Source organism: Macaca thibetana, chromosome 12 (assembly GCF_024542745.1).
Source record: "Macaca thibetana thibetana isolate TM-01 chromosome 12, ASM2454274v1, whole genome shotgun sequence".
In the NCBI taxonomy this organism is placed as follows: domain Eukaryota; kingdom Metazoa; phylum Chordata; class Mammalia; order Primates; family Cercopithecidae; genus Macaca; species Macaca thibetana.
In genome coordinates, this window is record NC_065589.1 from 63,761,397 (window position 1) to 63,786,281 (window position 24,885).

The following is a 24,885-nucleotide window of genomic DNA, read 5'->3' on the forward strand; positions in this document are numbered from 1 at the left end:
TTCTCTGGCACTATTTTTCAGGGTTGTTTATTTTCCCCCCAGTATTAGTGACTCCATTTTGATTCGGACAACTTTCATATCACAAAAATGTAGCTGTATTTTGGGGTAGTGTTGATCTTAATTTATGGCATAACCTCTCTGGCTTTTTATGTAACCCTATCTGACAATTCATACGTGGCTGTTGAGGTTCAGGCACCAAACACATGGGTGACAGAATTTATCCAGCATTTGTACTTTGCTAAATGGGATAAGTGACTATGACAAAAAGATAGAGGGGCAAAGGAGTTAATGTATTGGCAATCGCATTTTTAAATGACGGACCAGCTCAACTGGGTAAGAAACTGGAGAAAGGAGATGATGATGTTTATGTTCATAATGATGGCGATGATGGTAACGAGATTACTGTTAAAAACCGGTAAACTTCATATTCAGTTTTCTTTATCAGAATAACAGGTGAATTGGTTTGAACAACAATAGTCAGCATATAATGTTTCCTGCACTCTGTTTTTCACAGGTCACATTTTAAGGAAACATCTGTATCCCTTGCCAAAATGATTACTATATGATAATATATTTTGAACTATATAGTAACATATTGATCATATGTTGGTCACACAGCATGAATCGTACTATTTTCAGTCTTACAAATTTGACAAAAATGTGAAAATGTTTTTGCTTGTATAAAGATAATTATAAACTGAATATCTGTGTTAAATCAGTGAAAATGGAATTGTTTCAAACTTCTTTTGTTTTTACTGACTCATCACTGAAAACATAACGCAAGAGGAATCAGTTGCTTTGATAGATAAATTATATAAGTAATAACCATGATATTTATCCCTGATTCCCCACAGTTCAGATCAGTAGCACAAGACTTCATGTGGTATGCAGAGATTCTCTATACTACTGCTGCTGTTACAGTTAAAAATTAGATTTCACATGCTTCTGGGTAGCAGACAGTGCCACTTCACTGAAATGTGCTATCATTATGCTCATTATTTATTGTGGCAGTAATTACTGCCAGCACTGCAAATGTTATTTCTAGAATCATCCATGTGCTTTTCTTCCTTTGTAGAGAGGAATCATAGATGCCAAATAGAATACATTGCATTGCATAAGCATACAGCTGGAGGCTGTGTTCTCAGTTCCCCATACTCTTTCTCCAGGTTAGATGGTTGACATTTCCTTGACATGCCCTTCTGCCTGGTTTGACTTTGCATACTTCTACATGTTCTGTCATGCAGTTTTTAAAAATAAGCCTAGCCGTGCGAGAAGTATGGATAGTCACAAGCATTTTTGGCCAGTGTAAATATTTTTCATGGTAGATTCTAAAAGCATAGCTCCAAGGTTATACTTTGTGTATAAATGTAACCACTTGAAGGGTCACGTTGATATGGATTGGGCATAGAACTGTTTTTCCTGTAAGGTAATATTCAGATTGAGCAAGATGTCTTCATTGAAATTAAGTTTTATAGCCTAGTTTGGCAAACTGCCATTATTAATGCATTTAAATAGACTTGTTTACTGGGGCGTCAACCTCAATTTGAATCATTTTTATTAGAAAGAGTCATATATTTACTATGTCTACATATTGATGTTGTATACTAAGGGAAATTACTTTCAGCCTATATTAAAGCCACATGTATATATATACACACACACATATATATACACACACACATATATATACACACACACATATATATGTGCCCATTACTATGTAACTGGTTTTTTGAGGCAAGGAGATATCTTTGCTTTATTTAAGATTTATTTTTCAACTTATGGCATTTCAAAAGTTCCATGTTAATGAATTGTTTATCCCCAGCTATCCCGATTTATATTAACCTGCTTCTAGATTATTCTAAAATCAAAATCTAAATGCTTAGTGATGTCTTAAGTTTCTAAAAACTATACATTGTTAAAATTTTTAGATGCATTTGTTCCACTTTTATTTTTAGAGCTTAGATATTCCTAGTAAAATAATTACGTTAATTATTTAAAATACTTAAAAGTCATTTTATCACTATGTTTCTATATCTGTTTGTAACACGTAGTGATAAATGAGAAGCAATTGATTCCCGAAAAAGACATGTAAAATTGTTTTAAAATGTTTGCCTATGTTTCCTTAAAACTTGTTCTTTTTATTTCTGTTTTTTAAAGTGTTGGATACAGTAGTTCAGGAGCTTTCTCAAGAAACTAGGGTTGTTATTGTAAAATGCAGATGTGAAATAAACTTCATAACGAGTTAGTGGACAGAAGGAACTAGCCTACAGAAAAAGTAAGAAAAACATAGAGGCTAACAATTATTAGTATCATTACTGTGCTGTCTTACATATAATGACAGACGTAATCCTGACAACAGCCATGTACTGTAGGTACCATTAACATCATTTAAAAGGTGAGGAACCAAAGTCTTTCAACTAAAAGAAGCAGAGCCAGAATTCAGACCCCCTAGTAGTGGCAGAACGAGAATTCAGAATTCAGAATCATGGCTAGGGCTTTCTTTATATTGCACTGCTTATCTGTGTCTTTTGTGAAAAAGTGATACTTTCCCCAAGCTGGCAGAGAGAAACAGGATCCTAGTACCCTAGCCCTCCAAAGATAACTCATACAGAAGAGTAAAGCAGAAAAAGTGGATGTGTTGAGGAAAAAAAACATTGCACTTAAAGAGCATCTGATAATACAGTTTTGCAGATGGATTTAGCACTCTGAAAACAGAGTTTAGCCAATAGAAAGTTATAGCAGTTAGGCTGTTCCACTGAGTCAACAATAATACTTTGACTTTGACTTTTTTGTTTTTGAGTTTTGCTCTCTGGATTTTTGGGTTTTGTTTTTCTTGAGACAGGGTGTCACTCTGTCACCCAGGCTGGAGTGCAGTGGCACAATCCCAGCTCACTGCAACCTCTGCCTCCCAGGCTGAAACGATTCTCCAATCTCAGCCTCCTCAGTAGCTGGGACTATAGGTGTGCATACCATGCCTGGCTAATTTTTGTATTTTTAGTAGAGACAGGGGCTCGCTATGTTGCCCAGGCTGATCTTGAACTCCTGAGCTCAAGCCATCTGCCCACCTCAGTCTCCCAAAGGGCTGGGATTACAGATATGAGGCACTGTGCCTAGCCTTCTCTCTAGTATTAAGCTTTATAAAGAGAGGGGACAAATTTATATATTAATATTCTTTTAAGACTCTAGAACATAAATCAACAAAGAATATGAAGAGATAAATCACAAAAGATCACATACCTTGAATAAGCAACCATCTGCAATGTATTCAATCACTGATTTTTAAAAAATACATGGAAAGATTTCTGTTTTTTCAATTGGCAGAAGTATTTTAAAAACAATAGTCAGTTTGGGCTGGGGGCGGTGGCTCACACCTGTAATCCCAGCACTTTGGGAGGCCAAGGCTGGTGGATCACGAGGTCAGGAGTTCGAGACCATCCTGGCCAAGATGGTAAAACCCTGTCTCTACTAAAAATACAAAAATTAGCCAGGCGTGGTGGTGGGCTACTGTAATCCCACCACTTGGGAGGCTGAGACACGAGAATCACTTGAACCTAGGAGGCAGAGGTTGCAGTGAGCTGTGATTGTGCCACTGCACTCTAGCCTGGGCAACACAGCAAGACTCCGTCTCAAAAACAAACAAAAAACAGCAACAACAAAAACAACAATAGTTTGTATACGTTGTAGAGCTTAATGTAGAGTTCAAACTATCATTAATTGGATGTTTCAGAGAGAAACGAGTTTTAGAGAACAATTTTATAAAGTGTAGTAACAGTCAATAGTCAGTTTGTATACCTTGTAGAGGTTATTTACAATTCAAACTATCATTGATTGGGTATTTCAGATAGGAACAAGAGCTTTAGAGAGCAATTTTATAAAGTATATTAACAAGCATTAGGATTACATCATCATTGGACTCAAGAAGATCTTTATTGGAAACCTTTCCTGGGAAAATAAAACAGAAAAAACGTTATATATAACTGCTATATATGTGTTAGTCATAGAATTACTTAGAATTGATGGAAATTGGAAACATCCTATGTTCCCGACAATAGAGAATTAAAGTATTGATAGCAGGTACAATAGTTATTTGAGGCAGTACATTACTTAGCTCTTAATAAGAGTGGGTTGATTGGTTGGTTGGTTGGACACTTGGGAGAGATGGAGGCAGGCAGGCAACAGGATTGGCCTTCTGAAAAAAGGATTTGCAAAGTCATTGAAAATTATGTTATAATAACAGTAGCCAAGTGGAAACTCATTAAAGTGTAGAGTTTAATGCTAAGTGAAAAACAGGATGAAAACTACTTGTATTCTATGAGAATTGGCTAAAACACTTAAATCTGTAGTAGTATATGAAAACCCTTATGCAGGTGAAAAATTAATGGAAGGAAATATAATATGGTTGTCCCTTGGTATTTGTGGTAGGTTGGTTCCAGGACACCCTGCAGACTGTGGATACCAAGATCAAAGATGTTCAAGTCTCATATAAAATGGCATAATATTTGCATATAACCTATGGATACCCTCTTATATACATTAAATCATCTCTAGATTACTTATAATATCTACTACAATGCAGATGCTGTGAAAATAGCCGTTATACTGTACTGGCTTATTATTTGTATCTTTAAATTGTTGTGTTATTGTTTTTTTGTGCTTGATTTTTTTTTCCCAAATATATTCAATCTGTGACTGGTTGAATTCAAGCATGAAAATCTGTGGATATTCAGACAGGACTGAATGCGTATGTGATTTTTCTTTATGATGTGGTACTTTTATATAATTATAAAAAGGATACATGAACTGTTAGATTTAGAAATATATTTTTTTAACCTGTTAACAGCAGAAGTGTACATCTACACTGCTCTTTTATAAAGTTCTATGTTAAGCCTACCCACTGGGTCTATAATATTATGCTACAGTGATACCCCTATTCACTTCTTGGGGAGCTATCCTAAGTTTAGATTTAGGATATAACCATACATCTATTCTTAAATTCCTTTTTCTAATTTGGCAAAAGGTAAAGCTTAGTAATACTATTTTTTCCACTAAATTTACTCCACAATGTGTTTGTAGTTTCAGAGTATATATGATTGTGGGTAGAGTGTCAACACAGTCCTCTCCTTCTGCATGAGAACCTGATCTTTGCTTAATTCTCTAGCTCTATTCCCCTGAAGACCTGATTAAAAATTGGAATGTCAACTATGTTACTAAGCAATATTGCTTATAGTAAATATTCCAGATCTGGACTGGGAGAATTATTAATATATGATTAATATATGATGGAAGGCACAACTGGGGCCGGGGGGAATCCTTGAGATTAGTGACTCATAATGGGCCTAGTCCTGTGGGGTATCACGTTTTGATGCCAGAGTGTCTCCCATATCTGCCCCATACTGATCTCATCTGCTTATACCTGCTTGAGGGACTCAGCTGAAGAAGAACTCCCGATGCTGTCATCCTGGCAAACTATAGTACCCACCCTATATCCTTACTAGCAGACTGGTGCTAGTGGGGCCTTTTGTGGGTCTGAATGTTGGTTGATCCTAAGAAGACTCCAAGAGGATATTTATTACATTAGTATAATTCTAATTAGTTTTTAATTTTATTTTTGAAGTGCAAAAGTAGTATACTAAGTTTATAGTAGTTAATTCAGTCAGTTTTTTCAATGCTTGGAAAAAGCATTAGACTGTGAGTTAGAACATATGGCTGTTAGTCCAGTTTTTCAGTAATGGATTATATTACCTTGGGCAAGTCACTTAATCTCTTTGAAACTCAGTTTTCTTAAATGTTAGTTAAGAACTTTGACCGATACCATTTCTGATATTTTTTCCAACTCTAAATCTTATGATTCTCTGATTCTCTTATCATCGTAAGTTAATTTTTAATCCTCTTTTATAGTAGCATTCCAGATTTCTTTTAGCCTGGAAGATGATAAGCTGAAAGCTTGTGATGCTGCAGTGTACATTCTTCCACATTTAGGTTTTGAAAATGTTGTCACATTATAGCTGTGTAGTTCTAGAAGAAACATTTAATCTGCCTATGGGATAGAATGTAAAGAATTTACATTAAAAATAATTGGGGAACTTTGGGAGGGGAAAAATAAATCAGAATGAAAGTTTGAAAAGTTTTTGATTCTTTAAAAATTGTATTTCTACTTTTGTTTATAGGTTGTGAACTGGCTAGAAGGGCCTGGATCAGAACAACTAAGAGCCCAGTGGGGCATTGGAGATTCCATTAGGGCCTCCCAGGCCCTACAGCAGAAACATGAAGAGATTGAGAGCCAGCACAGTGTGAGAGGCTTTTTCCTCTGCAAGTTACAATGCTATTATGAACGTGGATAATTAGTAGCACATGTGGTACTGAGTGATAAGTTGCTGCAAACTTTGGTATGGGGCATGAAGTACAGTTTGTTAAGTGCCTAGAGGTCATAAAGTACATTTTGATTACTTAGTACATGTTAATTAGAAGGTTGTTTTTGGTTTTGTCTGTAATGCAGTTTAATTATATTTTTATAGAAGCACGATTTGCATGAAATTTTAAAGCTACAGTGACAGAAAAAAGAGTGATAGTACAAAAACAGAGCTTTCATCTGTAGTCTCTGTGACAGAAACTTCTGTTTTCAAGTCCCCCCACCCCCACTTTATTGGGAGTATATAGTACAATTAAATGCCTGAGAGTGATAGCAGAATTGCTGCATTAAACACAACTGATGGAGAGTAAGTCCAGAGGGTGCAGAATATTTTTCCATTCTCTGAGCATTTAGGGGTCCCTTTTGTATTTGTGAAAGGAGTAATCAGACAAATCACAGGTATAAAATTGGGAAATAAGTAGATTCTTAAGCAGATTATAGATAATAATTGTTCGAGATAATTTAAAATTTAACAACTTGTTATGTGAAAGAAGCTGGTGTTCATTAAGCTCCTGCTCTGTTATAGTTAATTCTTCATTACTGAGAAAGAGATGGTACAGTTTGTGGACTGGGTAGCTCACCTCCTTCTCCCCAAGGTCATATCACTTTGGTAATTTAAAATAGATTAAATAAAAAATTGGAAAAATAAAATTTGAATCAATTCATTCCCTTCTCCTTAGGTTATTTGTCTTTTTTTTTTTTTTTTTTTTTTTTTTGGAGACAGAGTCTCGCTCTGTCACCCAGGCTGGAGTGCAGTGGCCAGATCTCAGCTCACTGCAAGCTCTGCCTCCTGGGTTCATGCCATTCTCCTGTCTCAGCCTCCCGAGTAGCTGGGACTACAGGCACCTGCCACCTCGCCCGGCTAGTTTTTTGTATTTTTTAGTAGAGACGGGGTTTCACCGTGTTAGCCAGGATGGTCTCGATCTCCTGACCTCGTGATCCGCCCGTCTCGGCCTCCCAAAGTGCTGGGATTACAGGCTTGAGCCACCGCGCCCGGCCGGTTATTTGTCTTAAAAAAGTTGGGTAAAATGTTAAACTCTGGACCCAGGTGAGCATTAAGTACCATCTGAACATTAATTTCTGCAGCGTTTCTTCTTACCTCTAATTATGTTGGATAGTATTAGGAAATACCCATTTTTAACTAAACGAGATTAAAAAATAAGTAATATGATTTGCTTGGGAATAAATTTGAATGAGTAAATCTCATCTTTACTAGAATTTAACAGTATCTGATACTTATTTTTCTTCTAAATATATTCCATTTTGCTTAGTTTCCTCATATTGCTTTCTTTATAATATTCTGTAAATCAGGAATAACAATTACTGGTATCGGCAGAAAATCTACATACTATACCCTAAAGTAGTTGTAATCTACCTGAAGGAATAATAAGAGATATTACAAGATTTGGAATTGTCTAAAGGCACTATACGTATATTCCTTGGAATTTTTCTAATTAGTACTTGTAAAAAACTTGAAAATGCAATCTGATAATTGAAAATCGATTTATTTTATGTGTTTCACAGGTTCCAACATAATGGTTCTTGCTTTTATACTAAAATAATCATATTACAAACCCTGTTCCTGAGGATATAATCTTTTAATTCTCTTGGTACTTTTAAAATAACTTAATGTTTTGATTTTTTTTAAAAACGTGGATTGTGATTTATTTGAACCTGATAGACTGTTCTAGAACATGTTACTATAGTTAGAGTCTACAATTTTGTTCCTCTCTTTAGTTCCTAAAAACTGTATTTACTCCAGAACATTCTAGACTTCACCTAAGGGGATTTAGTTATGAAAGTATTCCAAAAGTTCTTTTTAAGAAGGGCACATGACACATGAGGATCCTAAAGACAGGATTTATCTATATTTTATTATTGTTTTAAATGCCAAGATAAATAATTATAAATTGGGTTGTATACATACTGTACTGTACTCTTAAGTTTACTAAAAGAATTCAAAAGCAAATTTTATATTGCATATAGTATGGATGAAGTTGCAGATGATATACATAGAAATTGCTACGTTCAGATGTTGGTTTTGTGTTTTTAATATATTTATAAGGTTTTCAAAATCAGCTTAAAGAAACATCTCTTAAGGGTGGTCCTTGCCATGTGCTTAAGCTTACTTATAATATGGAACCAATATATAAAACTTTTGAATTGCAAAATACCTTATAGATTATTCTGATGTCCTCATCTTATTTTATAGACAAACAAACTGGGAAGCTACATTTTTTGCTCAATGAATAGTTGAACTATGGTTAAAACACAGATCTCTTGATACCCGGGGGGATCCTTTCTCTGGCTCTCTCTTAGAGAAAGCTACTAAATTTCACAGATACGCATAAGCTACAGTATTTTTTCATTCTTATACTTTTAATACTTAGAACTGTACATATACATTGACATCGGCATTTATAGACATAACCTAAAGAAAAGAAACATTGATGGCTATCAGAGATTTTATTTCCTTAAATCACGTGTGATATTTGGGATTTGTTTCAGAATTGGGAGGTAGGGACAGATTGAATGGATGGGAGTGTATGTGAAACAGAATTAACCATAAATTGATCATTATTGAAGCTGGATGGGAAGGAGTTCATTATACTGTTCTTCCCACTTTTGAAGTATTTTGAAAAGCAGGTTGTACGTTTTAGCCAATAGGTGGCACTGCATTGTCACCTTGAGAATAGGTTGGTTGATGCTGGATGAATATTTTAGCTTATGATGTTTAAGATATTCTAATATTTTATTAAAAACTTTCTTTTCTCTCTGTAACTAAGAGTTAACAGATTAAAGCATTATTGGAATTGTTCAAGTCTTGTGAAATTATAATGACTAATTTCTGGCATTGACAGCTATTAACGGTAGAATTTGAGAAAACTTTTAACATACAATTTTGCATTACCAGCTCAATGTCATATATTAAATTTTAGAGTCCGTATAAAAGCACAATGCAGAAATAAAGCTAAAAACCTCAAATTTGTTAGGATGTTGAGTTTCAATAAATAGAAAAATGAAATTTCTGCCAACATGTAGTTCTAGTTCAAGGGTTGGTAATTAGAAGTTAACTTGGTTTTTTAATACAACGCACACACACAAAAATAAGGTACATGAAAATGGTTATAGTAACTGGCAATAAATTTAAAAGTAGTTTAGTTCAATAATCTAATTTTATGTTTTGGGTTGAAGGAAGTGTGTGGTAGGAATAGCGTGTGTGGTAGGAAAAGCGTGTGTGATAGGAACATGGAGGAGCATAAATATCTGAAACTGCTTGAGAGTTTTGTCACTGTCACACCATGTCATAGTGCTGACTTCTGGACTACAAAGAAACCACTTTCTCTGGTGTATTATGCATAATAGTAAGCAGCAGAACAGGTCTACCTGGTGAATCAAGACTCATTTCTCCTAATGTATAGTCTGAGTATAATCACTTTTTTAACCCGAGTGGGCAGGGTTTCCTTCCGCCTACGTATGGATTCCCATTTCATGGTATAAAGTATAAATACCCATCATTTCACCACGTATGCATCACTGCCAATATGATTGCAGTGTCAATCCTGACTGCTCGTGTCCTAAATGTGATCCTTCAAGCTCTTTTCTTACTTACCATCTCAATCCAAATCCCAAATATTGGTGTCGTCTTTTTATTTTGCTATAAAATAATCGTTTTCTACACAGTTAAATATACATAAGAGACAGACCAAAGAATGGCTGTAAGTGAACAAAATACACCTAAGGTTCTAGGGAATCTACATTCCTGTTTGTTTTTTTTTTTTTTTTGGTGTTTTTTTTTTGTTGTTGTTTTGTTTGTTTGCTTTTTGTTTTTGAGACGGAGTCTAGCTCTGTCACCAACCTGTAGCACAGTGGTGCTATCTCAGCTCACTGCAACCTCTGTCTCCCAGGTGCAAGTGATTCTCCTGTCTCAGCCTCCTAAGTAGCTGGGATTACAGGCATGCACCACCACGCCCAGCTAATTTTTATATTTTTAGTAGAGACGGGGCTTCACCCTGTTGGCCAGGATGGTCTGCATCTCCTGACCTCGTGATCTGCCCACCTTGACCTCCCAAAGTGCTGGGATTACAGGCATGAGCCACTGTGCCCGGCCGTACATTGCCCTGTTTTTTAGGAAGAAACATTTGGATGAATTTTAAATATATGCAAATGTATCCGCCAGATTTTTTTCCTCTCCACATCCCAGAGAGAATTACTATTTATTTATTTCAACCTCAATCAGTAATATCAGTGTCTCTAATTTCAGGTATTAATTTCTTGAGATGTACTGGTCCTTATAATGTATTTACATCCCTGGTCAGGTTGCTAGAGCCTATATTTTACAAATTCAAACCAGGAAATAATTAGCTTCACAGTGGTGGTTCTTAAACCTTGATGGGCGTAAGAGTCATCAGAGATGCTTGCTAAAATATATGTTCCAGGGCCTAACTCCCAGATACTGATTTAGTAAGTCAGGGGTGAAGCTTAGGCATTTTTAATAAACACCCCAAGTGGTCTAATGCTGGTAGCTCTGGAAAGTGCTATTCTGGGACTCTAATCCTTTACTACTTTTCTCAGAATCGTTGATATTACTTCTTCAAAGAGTTAAGCCTATTTCTTTAGAGCATTTAATGATCTGGAAGTACTATGAATAAGGTATTGAAATCCTTTTGTATTTTAGAGCATGACAGTGATAATTTTCTCAGGTAATGTTTTCTACTTTAATATAGTCTCTATTAACCATTATAAACTATATAGTTTAAAAATATTCTATGCATATTATTGAGTTAAATCCAAACAATAACCGATAAACAAGGTAAGACAGATATTATCACCATTGGATACAGGAGGATTTCTCTTCCTTAGCACACTCTTGACACTTTGGGCCAGATAAATCTCTGTCGTAAGGGCTGCCCTGCACATTGTAGGGCATTCTGCAGCATCACTGGCCTCTGCTTACTAGATGCAGTAGCATCCTTGCTCCTCAGTTGTGATAACCCAAAATGTTTCCAGACACTGCCACATGTTCCTTGAGTGACAAGATTACCCTCTGTTGCCTACTTAATGTAATGTCAGTAAATCTACAGTGATTAATCTGTTTTACACATTCAATCAGTGCATGTTAATTGAGCACATACTATGTGTCGTGTTGTTCTAGGCTTTTGTGATATAGTACTGTCTTACTATATGGAATTTACATTCAATTTGGGGAGTGGAGAGCAATATAGGTATAGATTTTAGGAAAGGCCTGAGGAGATGACATTTAATCAGAAACCTTGAAATGATGTCAAGAAGTAATCCAAACAGGGCAATTCAGATAGAGGACACAGCAGTAGAAATACCCTAACACAGGAACATGATTGAGGAGCAGCAAGAATGTTGGTGTGGCTAGAGTACAGGGAGCAAAGGAGAGTCACAGAAAATAAAGTTTTAGAGGAAGTCAGGGGCCAAAACATGTAATATCTTTTTAGCCCATGAACAGAAACTTGAAATTTATTTTAAATGTTATGTGAAGTTATTTGAAACTTTTGGACAGATAATTAATTTATGTTTTAAGCAAATCACTGGCTATCGTGTAGAAAATAGGGAACAGAGACTAGCAGTGAAAATGGAAGGCAGGAGGCTGATAGATGGAGGCAGTAGAAGTAATGAGAATTGATAGAAGTTGATGAGGTTGAACCAGCAAGACTTGCTGATGAAAGAATCAGGCTTTTGGCCTTAGTAACTGCTAAGGCAGGGAGGACTGCGAGAGGAACAGGTTGGGAGGATAGTGAATAAGTGTCTTTGGCAGCAGGTTAGATTTTAGATATCTGTTAGTCATCCAAATGAAGGTGGCTAGTGGGCAGTTGGGTATCAGTATCTGGGGTTCATGGGAAGGGTCAAGGTTGATGATTAGTTTGGTAATTCTTAGCCTATAGATATATTTAGAGCCTATATTAACTTGGTAGTTCTTAGCCTATAGATATATTTAAAGCCTATATTAATTTGGTAATTCTTAGCCTATAGATCTGTTTAAAGGCATGGGACTAGGTGAAGTCATCCAAACCCAGTGAGAAGAAAAGAGAGTCTCTGGAAAACTGAGCCTTGGGTCAGCCTAAACTTTAAGTGCAGAAAGAGGGAGGAGAGCCAGCAAAGAAGGGTAAAAGGAGCTGTTGTGTCTCAGAAAACAAGAGAAAAGGCCATTTAAAGGAGGAGGAAGTGCTTACTTGTGCCAAATGCAGCTGTTTGTTGAGAGGCTCAATAAATAAAGACTGAGAATTGACCATTGGATTTGTGGCAAGATGGAATTTTTTGGTGAATTTGACGATTGGTTTCAGAAGGGTGGGAAGAACAAAATCCTGATTGGAATGGATTAAAAAAGAATGAAAAATGAGAAAAGAGTGAATACAGAGAACTCCTTTAAGAAAAGGTTTTTTTTAAAAAAAAAAAAAACAGGTTTAATTTCAGCATAGTAAAATGCACAAATCTTAAATGCGTCTTTTATTGTTTAATATATTATAGCTTTTTTATGTGCTGGTGGAAATAATCCAGTTGAGACAGAAGAACTGATGGAAGAGAGAGAAATAACTGTGAGAGCAAAGCTTTGTGTAGGCAACAGAGATAGCCTGTAATGCACGAGTGGAGTGGTTGGCCTTAGAAGAAGAGATAGGCTGTTCACTATTACAGCACTGAGGGCAGAGCATAGGGCTGTAGAATGGAGGGTTGGGGATTTGTTGGTGGGAAGATGAAAGAGTTTTCCGATTACTTCCCTGTGAATTAAGATCTTTGGCTGAGAATGAAGAGGTGAAAAGGGGATTGGAGACTGATAGTGAAAAAAACATAAATGATCATGAGAATGAGAAAGTGAATTTACTAGAGAAACATAAATGGATTGCCAAAGACTCATTTGAGATTATTTAGTCATAACTTTAAACAGAGATATGTTGTTCCTTTGTAGTTTATAAGTGTGATGATGGGTGCTCACACTCATGTGAGATGTGTCTCCCTCTAAGCCTTGTAACAACATCAGCACATTACCCTTCTGATGTGAGGGGGAAAAAAAGAGAGAGAACGCTTTCCACCTAGTTTTTAATCTACCCATGTTCAGCTTCTGTGGTACAGGCACACATTAGGCAGAGAAAACAGATCTCAGGTTTCAACAGGTGATTCTGATGGAAGAACAGAAAGCCAGGCATGGGCATGGGTTATATGCTGGGAGGTGGTTATAGCCTTTGATCGAGGATGGAAGTGAGGACAGAGGTTCTCATGTGCTGGACATTAGAGAGGTCAATAGATAGGTGGATTCCATAGGGTTGCAGGTGTGAGCCTACAAACAGAGGTGAGTGGGAGAGTCAGTGGTGGTCAGAAAATGGGTTTCATGAAATTGAGATTTCCGGAGCTGCATAGCAGTATATGACGACAAGTTTTTATGGCCAGTGGAGGAGGTAGCTCAGTTGAGGTGAGGACAAGTTAGTTGGAGGTGAGGGAGGGAGTCAAGGAACTGGAGGTTCATGATGGTGGTGGGTGCCTATGTGGTGGAAGTCACTAAGAAGGCTTGTGCTGAGAGGAAGGCAGTGACCTTTGCTAAACCCTTCTGTGGATGAGGGAGTGCAACAGAGAAAGCTGACAGGATGTAATCTAACAGCATACACTTCAAAGGGGATGTGGTTTTTTGAAAGAAGAAGGAAAAGAAATGGTCTGCAAGTAGTGAAGAACGAGGCAGCCATCAAACCCACCTTCAGGCTTGCAGTATGTCAGACATAGAAACAGTAATCAGTTGAGAAGGCTGCAGGGGTAACTGAGGGCAGACAGGTTTCACTTAGAGCAAGGAAGAGAAGGGAACTTTTAGAGGCCAAGGATTGAGTTCCAGGGATCACAGTTAGGATTTGAGGGTTAGGAACTTCCCACCCTGAATTTTAATAATTTTTGCCTTAGGAAAAAAAAAATCATGTATTACTTAGTTTATCTGGAGAACTTGTAAAAGGTAATCTCTACCAGGAACTAATTTGAGCCTTAATTTACTTTGTAACATCTTGATTACAGGAATGGTTTGCAGTGTATGTGGAACTTAATCAGCAAATTGCAGCACTCTTGAATGCTGGCGATGAGGAAGATCTTGTGGAACTAAAGTCACTGCAGCAACAACTTAGTGATGTTTGTTATCGACAGGCCAGTCAGCTGGAATTTAGGCAAAATCTCTTACAAGCAGCTCTTGAATTTCATGGTGTTGCCCAAGATGTAAGTGTCTACTCTGATTCTTTTCTTTTCTTCAAATTATCTGAACACTTACCTATGCATAATTTTTTTCAGGTTTGCATGCCTCCTAAATTATTTTTCTGAACCAATAAAATGATTTACTGGTGGGGGTAATGAGATAAAATTCTTTGATTTTTTAAAAACAAGTATTTTTTTAAGTCATTCTGCATGCAATTCAACCTTTTATTATCTAACTAGAGTGTTCCAGTCTAGTAGAATATTTTATTTTGACTCTTTCTCAGTGTTTATGCTTTATAACGTAGATGGAAATGGAAGTCTGCTGACCTGGTTGTACTCTTTGTCTTCCTGGTGCATGCATCTGTGTGTTCTATCTTCCAGATAACACGTATTCTAATGATTTGTCCTTGTCTTGTAACAGTGTAGTCTTTTCAAGTGTAATTGTGATAACCTCGTTAGATATAAACCTCGTTAATCATTAAACACTTTAGATGCTGATTACATCAGGGTTATCTCTTTGGTGTCCCTCTGCTTTAGTTGTCTCAGCAGTTGGATGGCTTATTAGGGATGTTGTGCGTAGATGTAGCACCAGCTGATGGAGCATCGATTCAGCAAACTTTAAAACTGCTTGAAGAGAAGCTGAAAAGTGTTGGTAAGCAGATTTTAAAAATGCTGAAACATAAGGTTTTGTTTTTTTTTTTTTTGAATATCATTACCATGGTTAGACAATTAAGTCAACTTACACTGAACTAAATATTATTATTTTCAGGAAGCAGAGAAAAATAGTATAAAAAGGTGTTATTCCCTTGAGGGGTTATAATTTATGCTGAAAATTTTATTTTTCATAGTTAGTCACTCCTCCCTTCCCTGGGCATTTACCCTTGCCTGTTTACCCAGCTATATCTACAGGTGCTATGTCTTGCATATACTATGAACAATTATTTGTAGTGCATGCATAAACTGTAATTAGCTGTGAAATGTTCTGTGGTAAACCCTGTATGCCCCAAATTGTGTTTTATGCAATGATTTTTGTTGTTGCTTTATCCTAACCTTGTGAAAAAATGGTTGGTTTGGTTTTTTGGTTCTTGTCTCACCAAACTGGGAATATTGCCAGATTACCCACTCTCAAAGGAGTGGGGTCCATTTACATTAAGGGGTCCAGTTACATTAAGCTAGTTCTATCGTTTGACATCAAGGCCTTTAAAACTTTCTACAGCAGGAAGCACAGTGAACTTTCCTAAAAGGTCAGGATGTGAAAATGGGAAGGTGGGGAGTCGTATCAAGGGGGATAAAAGGGGAAATGGCAATGGAAGAGAGGAAACAGGAACTTAAGGCAGAGAACTAGTAAAATGTGGTTGCACATGACTAAATCAAATTAATTATTGAAAACTGCCTTAGGGAATTGGTTTGAAAAATCACGCTTGTACTGGACATTTTACTTGCTTACAGCCTTTATTTTATTTTTATTTTTATTTTTATTTTTTTTAGATGGAGTCTTGCTCTGTTGCCCAGACTGGAGTGCAGTGGTGCCATCTTGGCTCACTGCAAGCTCTGCCTCCCAGGTTCAAGCGATTCTTCTGCTCAGCTTTCTAAGTAGCTGGGATTACAGGCACCTGCCACCACGCCCGGCTAATTTTTATATTGGTAGTTTTAGTAGAGATGGGGTTTTGCCATGTTGGCCAGGCTGGTCTCAAGCTCCTGACCTCAGATGATCTGCCCACCTCGGCCTCCCAAAGTGCTGGGATTACAGGCGTGAGCTACCGCGCCCAGCCAGCCTTTGTTATTTTAACAGATGATATGCATAATACGTATTTAGTATTTAATATGACAAATGAATTTTATTTTAAAATATTAGAAGTTTTCTTGAGCCACAGTCTTTGTTTAAAAAAAAAAAGTTCCTTTACACATGTAATTTGGAGAATTGTAAATACACCCTAATTGTTGCTTCCTATGGTATAGAAGCTAGACTGTACCTTTAGTCACAATGTTCAACATCCTTTGACATTGATAATACATTGCTGAAGTGTCTTAAAATTTTGCAAGGCTTATGCACCTTTTTAAACAACATATTTGCCTTGTTCTCCTGTAAGTTGGACAGCATAAAAGCAGGAAGAAAAAATAGAAAATTGTTTTCTATTAGAAATAGAAATTTTCGTACTTTTCTTCTGCCTTCATTTTTTAAAAGTAATTATTGTCTATGGAAACCCATGTTTTCAAAATTCCTTTTAAGGAGAGAATTTGGCATGAGAGAGAGCTCCAGTTCGAGTCACATTTAAAGGGTTTTATTGCTTGAAATGTTCATAGGATGGAGTCTTGGGATTGCATCCCAAGATGGTTTACTGTGCAAAGCTTCTGTACTTGGGATCCAGGTACAATATCTGATGAGACGATTTGTTTGAGGGAGGGAAAGCACCTTAGTTGTGTAAGAGATTAAATCTAGCAACTTTTGTTTTAGATGTGGGATTGCAAGGTTTGCGTGAAAAAGGTCAAGGTCTCCTGGATCAGATCTCCAATCAGGCATCCTGGGCCTATGGAAAGGATGTAACCATTGAAAATAAAGAAAATGTGGACCACATACAAGGAGTGATGGAAGATATGCAGCTTAGAAAACAAAGGCAAAGTTTGACTATTAATGTTAATTTTTACTAAAGTAACAATATTAATTAAAATAAAGTTATATAACATATTTTATATACAGACAAAACGTTCTTAACTGTTATATAGAAGACATATAGTAGGTTTTTGGTGAATGTAATAATTACTGTGTATAATTTTACTAACAAATAGTAATAATTTATTCAATTACTAGGTACCATTTCCTTTTTACTGCATTGTAAAAATTTCAGTTATACTCAACTACTTCATATTCCATATCCCCAATGTAGTCTATGACTCTGTTCTGCTTTAAAAAAAACTTTGTGAAGAATAATTTTGCTTTTTACATTTCATTTAGTTTAGAGTTGCCATTAAACTTGTCATCTCCATTGATCTGTTTCTTCATCTAAACTTACAGAATGTCACAATTCATTGTTCTCATATTTGCTGTAGTAGGATTGAACAATGGACTAGTGATGTTTAGTTTCATTTTCTATAAAACCAGGAATTTAAAAGATTATTTGAAAATTCAGTTTGCAATAGCAACTACAAAGTATTGCAAAGTAAAGGATTAAAATTGTCTATGAAATATATACAGTCTAGCATGGTTGGTTATATGAAATGTTGCACACTTAAAAATTTTATGATCATCAACAAAAATTCACAGAAAGCTTCCTTCTACATCACAGAGAAAACAGTCATGAGGCAGAAATTTCTTCCCTCATATCTGCAAACTTGCTTTATTCTCACACCACAGAGGATGACAGAGCTCTCCTCTTCTCAAAGCTGAGCTTCCATTTAGGCTCTGATTCTGATCACCCTCCTGACTCCTAACTCCATCAAATCCCATTCTCTACTCTGCTTCCTGTCTTTCACTTAAATGCTTAAATTTCTCCTATTTTAAAAATAATAGTCACACACATGGGTGTGTCTTCCTCTTCAGCTCTTTGTCTTTTAGCATTAGAGCTCTTTTTCCTCACAGCTAAGTCATTTGGATAGGTTTACAGTACATTCATACTACTTACCCACTACCTCCAATTTATTTTCAACCCTTTTCAGTCTGACTTCTACCCTCACTGTTTGACTCAACATTGCTCTTACCAGCATTACCAACATAATAAATGCTGGATCTTACTTAAAATTCAGAGAATACTTATAGTCCTGACTTGCTTAACTGTGATTAGAGTTAGGCACAACTGACTTTTCTTTCATTTCGTCTTTCTTGAAAACACATTTATGATCCTTCTCTGTTTCTTCTTGGTTTTTGTCACTGATTTGTTGGCCACTAGCTCAAGTTACCACTTCCAGAGTTTGTTCTGAGGCCAGATTCCCTTCTTTGTATGTTCTCCCTGGACCTTCTCACTACTTGAATTACTTTCTTTAATAGATCATAGTTTAGTAGTTACAGCTCTTACCAAGACCCTCTCCCGTGCTATAGACCCATAATTCCAGTTGCCTACTTAGTGTCGCCTGCGGAATGCCCCGTGTACTGCTGAAATCTAGTGTATTAGTCCATTCTTGCATTGCTATAAAGAACTACCTGAGACTGGGTAATTTTTAAAGAAAAGAGGCTTAATGGGCTCACAGTCCCACAGGCTGTACAGGAAGCATGGCTGGGGAAACCTCAGGAAACCTCCAATCATGATGGAAGGGGAAGGGGAAGCAGACACATCTTACTTGGATGGAGAAAGAGGAAGAGAGTGAAGGGGTAGGTGCTGCACACTTTTAAACAACCAGATCTCATGAGAACTCACTTACATTAAAACAGCAAGGGAGATATATGCCCCCATGATCCAGTCATCTCCCACCAGGCCCGTTGTATTAGTCTGTTCTCACGCCGCTGTAAGCATATATCCAAGACAGGGCAATTTATAAAGGAAAGAAGTTTAATTGACTTACAGCTTTGCAGGGCTGGAGAGGTCCCAGGAAACAGAATCATGGTGGAAGGAAAAGCAAACACATCCTTCTTCACATGGCAGCAGCAAGGAGAGGTGCAGAGTGAAGAAGGGGAAAGCACCTTATAAAACAATTAGATCTCATGAGAACTCACCATCATGAGAACAGGATGGAGGTAACTGCTGCTATGATTCAATTACCCTCCGCTGGGTCCCTCCCACAACATGTGGAGATTATGGGAACTACAATTCAAGGCGAGATTTGGATGGGGACACAGCTGAACCATATCGCCCCTCCTCCAAATTTGGGGATTACAATTCAACATGAGATTTGAGTGAGGACACAAATCCAAACCATATTATTCTACCCCTGGCTCCTCCCAAATCTGATGTCCTTCTCGCATTGCAAAATAAAGTCATCCGTTCTCAACCAGTCCCCCAAGTCTTAATGCATTTCAGCATTAACTCAAAAGTCCACAGTCCATAGTCTCATCTGAGACAAGGTAAGTCCTGTCCAACTATGAGCCTCAAAAATCAAACACAAATTAGTTACTTCAAAGATACAACAGAGTTACAGATACTGAGTAAATACACCCATCCCAAGAGGGAGAATTTGGCCAAAACAAAGGGGCTACAGGCCCCATGCAAGTCTGAAACCCAGCAGGGGAAATCTTAAAGCCCTGGAGTAATCTCCTTTGATTCCATGTCTCACATTCAGACCACACTGATACAAGAGGTGAGATCCTAAGGCCTTGAGCATCTCCACCCTGTATCTCTGCAGGGTACAGCCCTCTTGGCTGCTTTCACAGGCTGGCATAGAGTGCCTACAGCTTTTCCAGCTGCATAATGCAAGCTGTCAGTGGATTTGCCATTCTGGGGTCTCACAGCTCCACTTGACAGTGTCCCAGGGAACTCTGTTTGGGAGCTCCAACCTCACATTTCCCCTCCACACTGTCCTAGTAGAGGTTCTCAATGAGGCAGCAGCCTTCTACCTGGACATCCAGGGATTTCTGTACATCCTCTGAAATCTAGCCAGAAGCTCCCAAGCCTCAACTTTTGCCCTCTGTGCACCCACAGGCTTAATGTGGAAGCCGCCAAGACTTACAGCTTGCACCCTCTGTGGAGCAGTGGCCTGAGTTGTATCTGGGGTCCTTTTAGCCGTGCCTGGAGCTGGAATGGCTGGGACACAAGGAGCATTGTCCCAAGATTGTGCAGGGCAGCAGGGCCCTGGGCCTGGCTGCAAAACCATTCTTCCCTCTTAGGCATCCAGGCCTGTGATGGGAGGGGCTACCGCAGAGGCTTCTGAAATGCCTTTGAGGCATGTTTGCCATTGTGTTGGTTATAAACATTGAGCAACTCTTTACTTATGTGAATTTCTGCAGCCAGCTTGAATTTCTCCCCAGAAAGTGGGGTTTTCTTTTATACCACATGGCTAGGCTGCAAATTTTCTAAACTTTTTATGCTCTTCTTCTCTTTTAAATATAAGTTCCAGTCTCACATCGTCGTTTTGCTCACAAATACAAACCTAGGCTGCTAGAAGCAGCCAGGTGAAGTCTTGAACATTTTACTGCTTAGAAGTTTCTCCCACTCTGTACTGCAAATCACCTCTCTCCAGTCCAAAGTTCCACGTGTCACTAGAGCAGGGGCACAGTTCTGCCAGTCTCTCTGCTAAAGCATAGCAAGAGTGACCTTTGCCTCAGTTCCCAATAAGTTCCTCATCTCCATCTGAGACCTTCTCAGGCTGGACTTCACTGTGTGTGTCACTATAAGCATTTTGGTCACAACAATTAACAAGTCTCTAGGAAATTCCAAACTTTCCCTCATCTTCCTGTCTTCTTGTGAACTCTCCAAGCTGTGCCAGTCTCTGCCTATTGCCAAGTTCCATCACTGCTTACACATTTTCAGGTATCTTTATAACAGTGCCCCACTCCCAGTACCAGTTTTTGGTATTAGTCTGCTCTCGCACTGCTATAAAAAACTATCTGAGACTGGGGAATTTCTGAAGACAATAGATTTAATTGGCTCAAGGTTCTGTGGGCTGTACAGGAAGCATGGCTGGGGACGCCTCAGGAAACTTTCAATCATGGTGGGAGAATGAAGGGGAAGCAGACATGTCTTACACAGCTGGAGGAGGAAGAGAGTGAAGGGGACAGTGCCACATACTTTTAACCAACCAGATCTTGTGAGATCTGACTTACACAAGAACATCAAGGGGGAAATCTGCCCCCGTGATCTAATCACATCCCACCAGGTTCCTCCTCCAATATTGGGATTACACTTTGATATTAGATTTGGGTGGGGACACAAATCCAAAACCCAAATCCAAACCAGAACACCTAGTATGTCCAGACTGGAATCATTTTCCTCTAAACTTGCCCTCCTTTTTTCCTCTTTTTTTCCTCTAAACTTGCCCTCCTTTTTTAATTTCCTACCTAAGTTAAAGTTACCATCAGCTACCAAACTTGAGATTTATCCTAAAATCCTTCATCTTTCTCATCCCTTATCAAATGTCCAGGTTCTGCTGTCTCTGAATCTCAAACATTTCTGGTCAAGATCTTAAACTCTTATCTGCCTCTGGCCTGGCTACTCCAGCTTTTTGTATATAAGAGTAATCTTCATAAAGTACGGCAATTGTGTAAAACTTCCTTCAGTGACTTCCTGTTTGCTCAGATGGAGTTAGTCTTCTTGGAATAATGTAGGAGACCCTTCATAATCCAATCTTGCATAATTTTATCTTCTATAACATTCCCATAAAATCACACAGTTGTTTTTATCTCCCTGAAAGCATCATGCTGTTTCATGCATCCATGACTAAGAATACTTCTTTCCTCATTTTCTGCTCAGTGAATTCCTACTTACTCTTCAAGACTCAGGGATACTTACTTTAGGAAGCCTTTTCGGACTTCTAAGGCAAGTTAGTCACGTGCTCCTCCCTACTCTTATAAAACATTTTAAATAGCTTTATAATAGTACTTATTACATCTCTGCAAATGGGAGCATCTTGATAGTAGAGACCATATCTTATATTTTCCCCAGCACACATTAATACCTGAATACAGTATGTGTATGATACCATCTTCATCATTAAAGTGGCCTACATTGTTTTTTAGTTTCATATTTAAAAAATAAGTATCACTTCCCTTCAATCCATTGTGGAATTACTTTAACCAAGCTGAATTTTAATGTCATATTACAGCTTTTATTGAGAGCTGCTTTATTTTTTTTTTTTTTAAAGCCTTGTGATACCTACTTCTATATTGTTATTAAACTTTCTTTAAGGACATCAAGTACAGTAGAGCACAGTCACTGGTAACTTGTTATAGGCATTTGAGACTGCAGTGGGAGTCCTCCATCCCACCTGCAGTACACAGAATTGCATGGAAATGAAGGAACCAGAGTTAAGTTAGGTTAAGTTGCCTTAAAAACTTAAATGGTTATATTATCCAAACAGACCACAGCAAGATTAATAAATAATTTGAATTGTGTTTCTCTACACCCAGAGGTCAGTAGGGTTTTTTTGTTTTGTTTTTTTAAGCCCTCCATCTAGTTGTTTCTAAGAATGTAGATGGAAGGTTTAAAAATATATATATATATATTATTTTAGGTACTGTAATATAATGAAAAGCATTAATTTTTAGAAGTTTCTTTAGCTGGGCATAGTGGTGCACACCTGTAGTCTCAGCTACTTGGGAGGCTGAAATGTGAGGATCATTTAAGCTCAGGAGTTTGAGGTTGTAGTGAGCTATGATGGTGCCACTGCACTCCAGTCTAGGTGCTTGAGTGAGACCTTGTCTCAAAAAAATATCATCCTATATTTGAGAAACATTACACTTTTATCCTTGAAACTTGTTTGATGCTAAACAGCAATGGAGATTTTTGGGGTTTTAGTGTACTGTTGTCCTTACATTTTGCTTTAATATTTTGCAGAATCCGTGCTATCCTTAAGAGGGTTTGTCATTGAGTATCATTTGGGTATTTTGACGTTTTGATGTAACATTGATATAAATATCCCTAAAATTCTTACAAATCAATACAAAATAGTTGGATTCTCCATTGTGTAGGACTAAGTATTTTAGTGTACTATAAAACACACATGCCAAATGATGATATTACAATAGTAATCAATAAAACAGAAATGATGAGTTAAATTTGTTTGGGTTCATTAGATGTGAAGACATGGTAGATGTGCGAAGGTTAAAGATGCTTCAGATGGTGCAGTTGTTTAAATGTGAAGAAGACGCTGCTCAGGTAAGGACCAGCCAGCTATATTATGTGGTTAGCTTTTCTTAGAAGATTGATTTCATCTAACTACAAACAAAAGTGTACTTTTCATGGTCCTAAAAAGTAAATTCTTGAAGTCAGGTTCTAGTTTATCCTGTTGAAGAATACACTTTAGTATTTCCAGCTGGTTTATTGATCTCATTTAACTTAATCTTCTCAATGAAATCCTCTATTGAGCTAGAGATTGGGATTATTTATTATTGTTGATTAGGTTGTCAGTTACATCCAGGATAAAATCTGGTGGAGCACATTGCATTTTGCTCTCTTGCATCTGCAGGAGAAATTTCAACACCAGATAAACAATTTGATATATTTTGTTGTTATCATTAGAGAACATCATTTCAGTTTGATTTAGAGAAAATTTTTGGTTTTATATAGTAACACAAATCTATAATGCAATCTTGATGGATCTATATACAGAAATACATGATCTTTTATTATGTGATACTAACTTTAAAAGAATGCTTTTCTTTAGTATGTCTTGCCTTCAGATTTAAAAAATTTTGAGGAGTAGGAGAGGTAATTAATTCATGTAGCTTATCATTGAATGAAATAAACTTTTAAGACTTTAGGTTATAATTAACGGATTCATTAATCACATGATAGTAATCACTGTATAAATGACATTTTGATACAGTAAGTAAAGAGTTCTGAATCCAGCTTCATTGTTATGTCTTTTTGTTTAGGCAGTAGAATGGCTAAGTGAACTTCTGGATGCTCTGCTTAAGACTCACATCAGATTGGGCGATGATGCTCAAGAAACGAAAGTTTTGCTGGAAAAGCATAGAAAATTTGTTGATGTTGCACAGGTGCAAAACTGGTTATCTTCCTTTTCCACAAGTTCAGTGTTTGAATAGCTTTCTGCATGATTATAATGTAACTTTACCCTCCAAGTACAAGAAGGTTAGTTTTGTTATTCCAGAAGTATCACAGAATTAAGAAAGTGTCAGCTGGTGCATCAAAACTAGCCTGCATAAACTTGAGAGGGTTTATGTTTCCCTGAATACATGTTCTGCATGGTCCCTCTGATTTATGCTATATATTGTGGCATTTTTTAGGCAATCCAGCTGTTGATTCACAGAAGTTAATATGAAATGGATGTTAATATCAGTAAATAAGAAACCTCACTTTCTGCATCTCACTAGTGTTAGCGTAATAATACAGAACTTTTTTGTGGTGAAAAGTATCTTTCTTTTTTTTTTTTTTTTTAAGACAGAATCTTCCTCTGTTGCCCAGGCTGGAGTGTAGTGATGTAATCTCAGCTCACTGCAACCTCTGCCTCCCAGGTTCAAGCGATTCTCATGCCTCAAGCCGCCTGAGTAGCTGGGATTACAGGCACCGGCCACCACGCCTGGCTAGTTTTTGTATTTTTAATAGAGATGGGGTTTCACCTTGTTGGCCAGGCTGGTCTTGAACTCCTGACCTCAAGTGATCCACCCACCTCGGCCTCCCAAAGTGCTGGGATTACAGGTGTGAGCTACGGCGCCACGCCAATAAGTATCTTATTTTCCC

At 37.4% G+C, this 24,885-nt stretch overlaps 1 protein-coding gene and 1 non-coding gene across 5 annotated transcripts in view; both read left to right on the forward strand.

The window, feature by feature from the left end:
- SESTD1 (SEC14 and spectrin domain containing 1) overlaps nt 1–24,885 on the forward strand; it is a 154,210-nt gene that overhangs the window by 118,188 nt on the left and 11,137 nt on the right. For all 4 annotated transcript variants that reach the window (XM_050750546.1, XM_050750548.1, XM_050750547.1 and 1 more), the window contains 6 exons: nt 6,171–6,293; nt 14,432–14,626; nt 15,140–15,254; nt 17,058–17,217; nt 23,259–23,340; nt 24,060–24,182. In XM_050750546.1, coding sequence (XP_050606503.1) covers nt 6,171–6,293; nt 14,432–14,626; nt 15,140–15,254; nt 17,058–17,217; nt 23,259–23,340; nt 24,060–24,182 — 798 coding nt within the window. The remainder of the gene's footprint in view (nt 1–6,170; nt 6,294–14,431; nt 14,627–15,139; nt 15,255–17,057; nt 17,218–23,258; nt 23,341–24,059; nt 24,183–24,885) is intronic.
- Nucleotides 13,335–13,436, forward strand: LOC126933315 (small nucleolar RNA U13). Its single transcript, XR_007718550.1, has one exon. It is a non-coding gene; the product is annotated as a small nucleolar RNA U13 (small nucleolar RNA).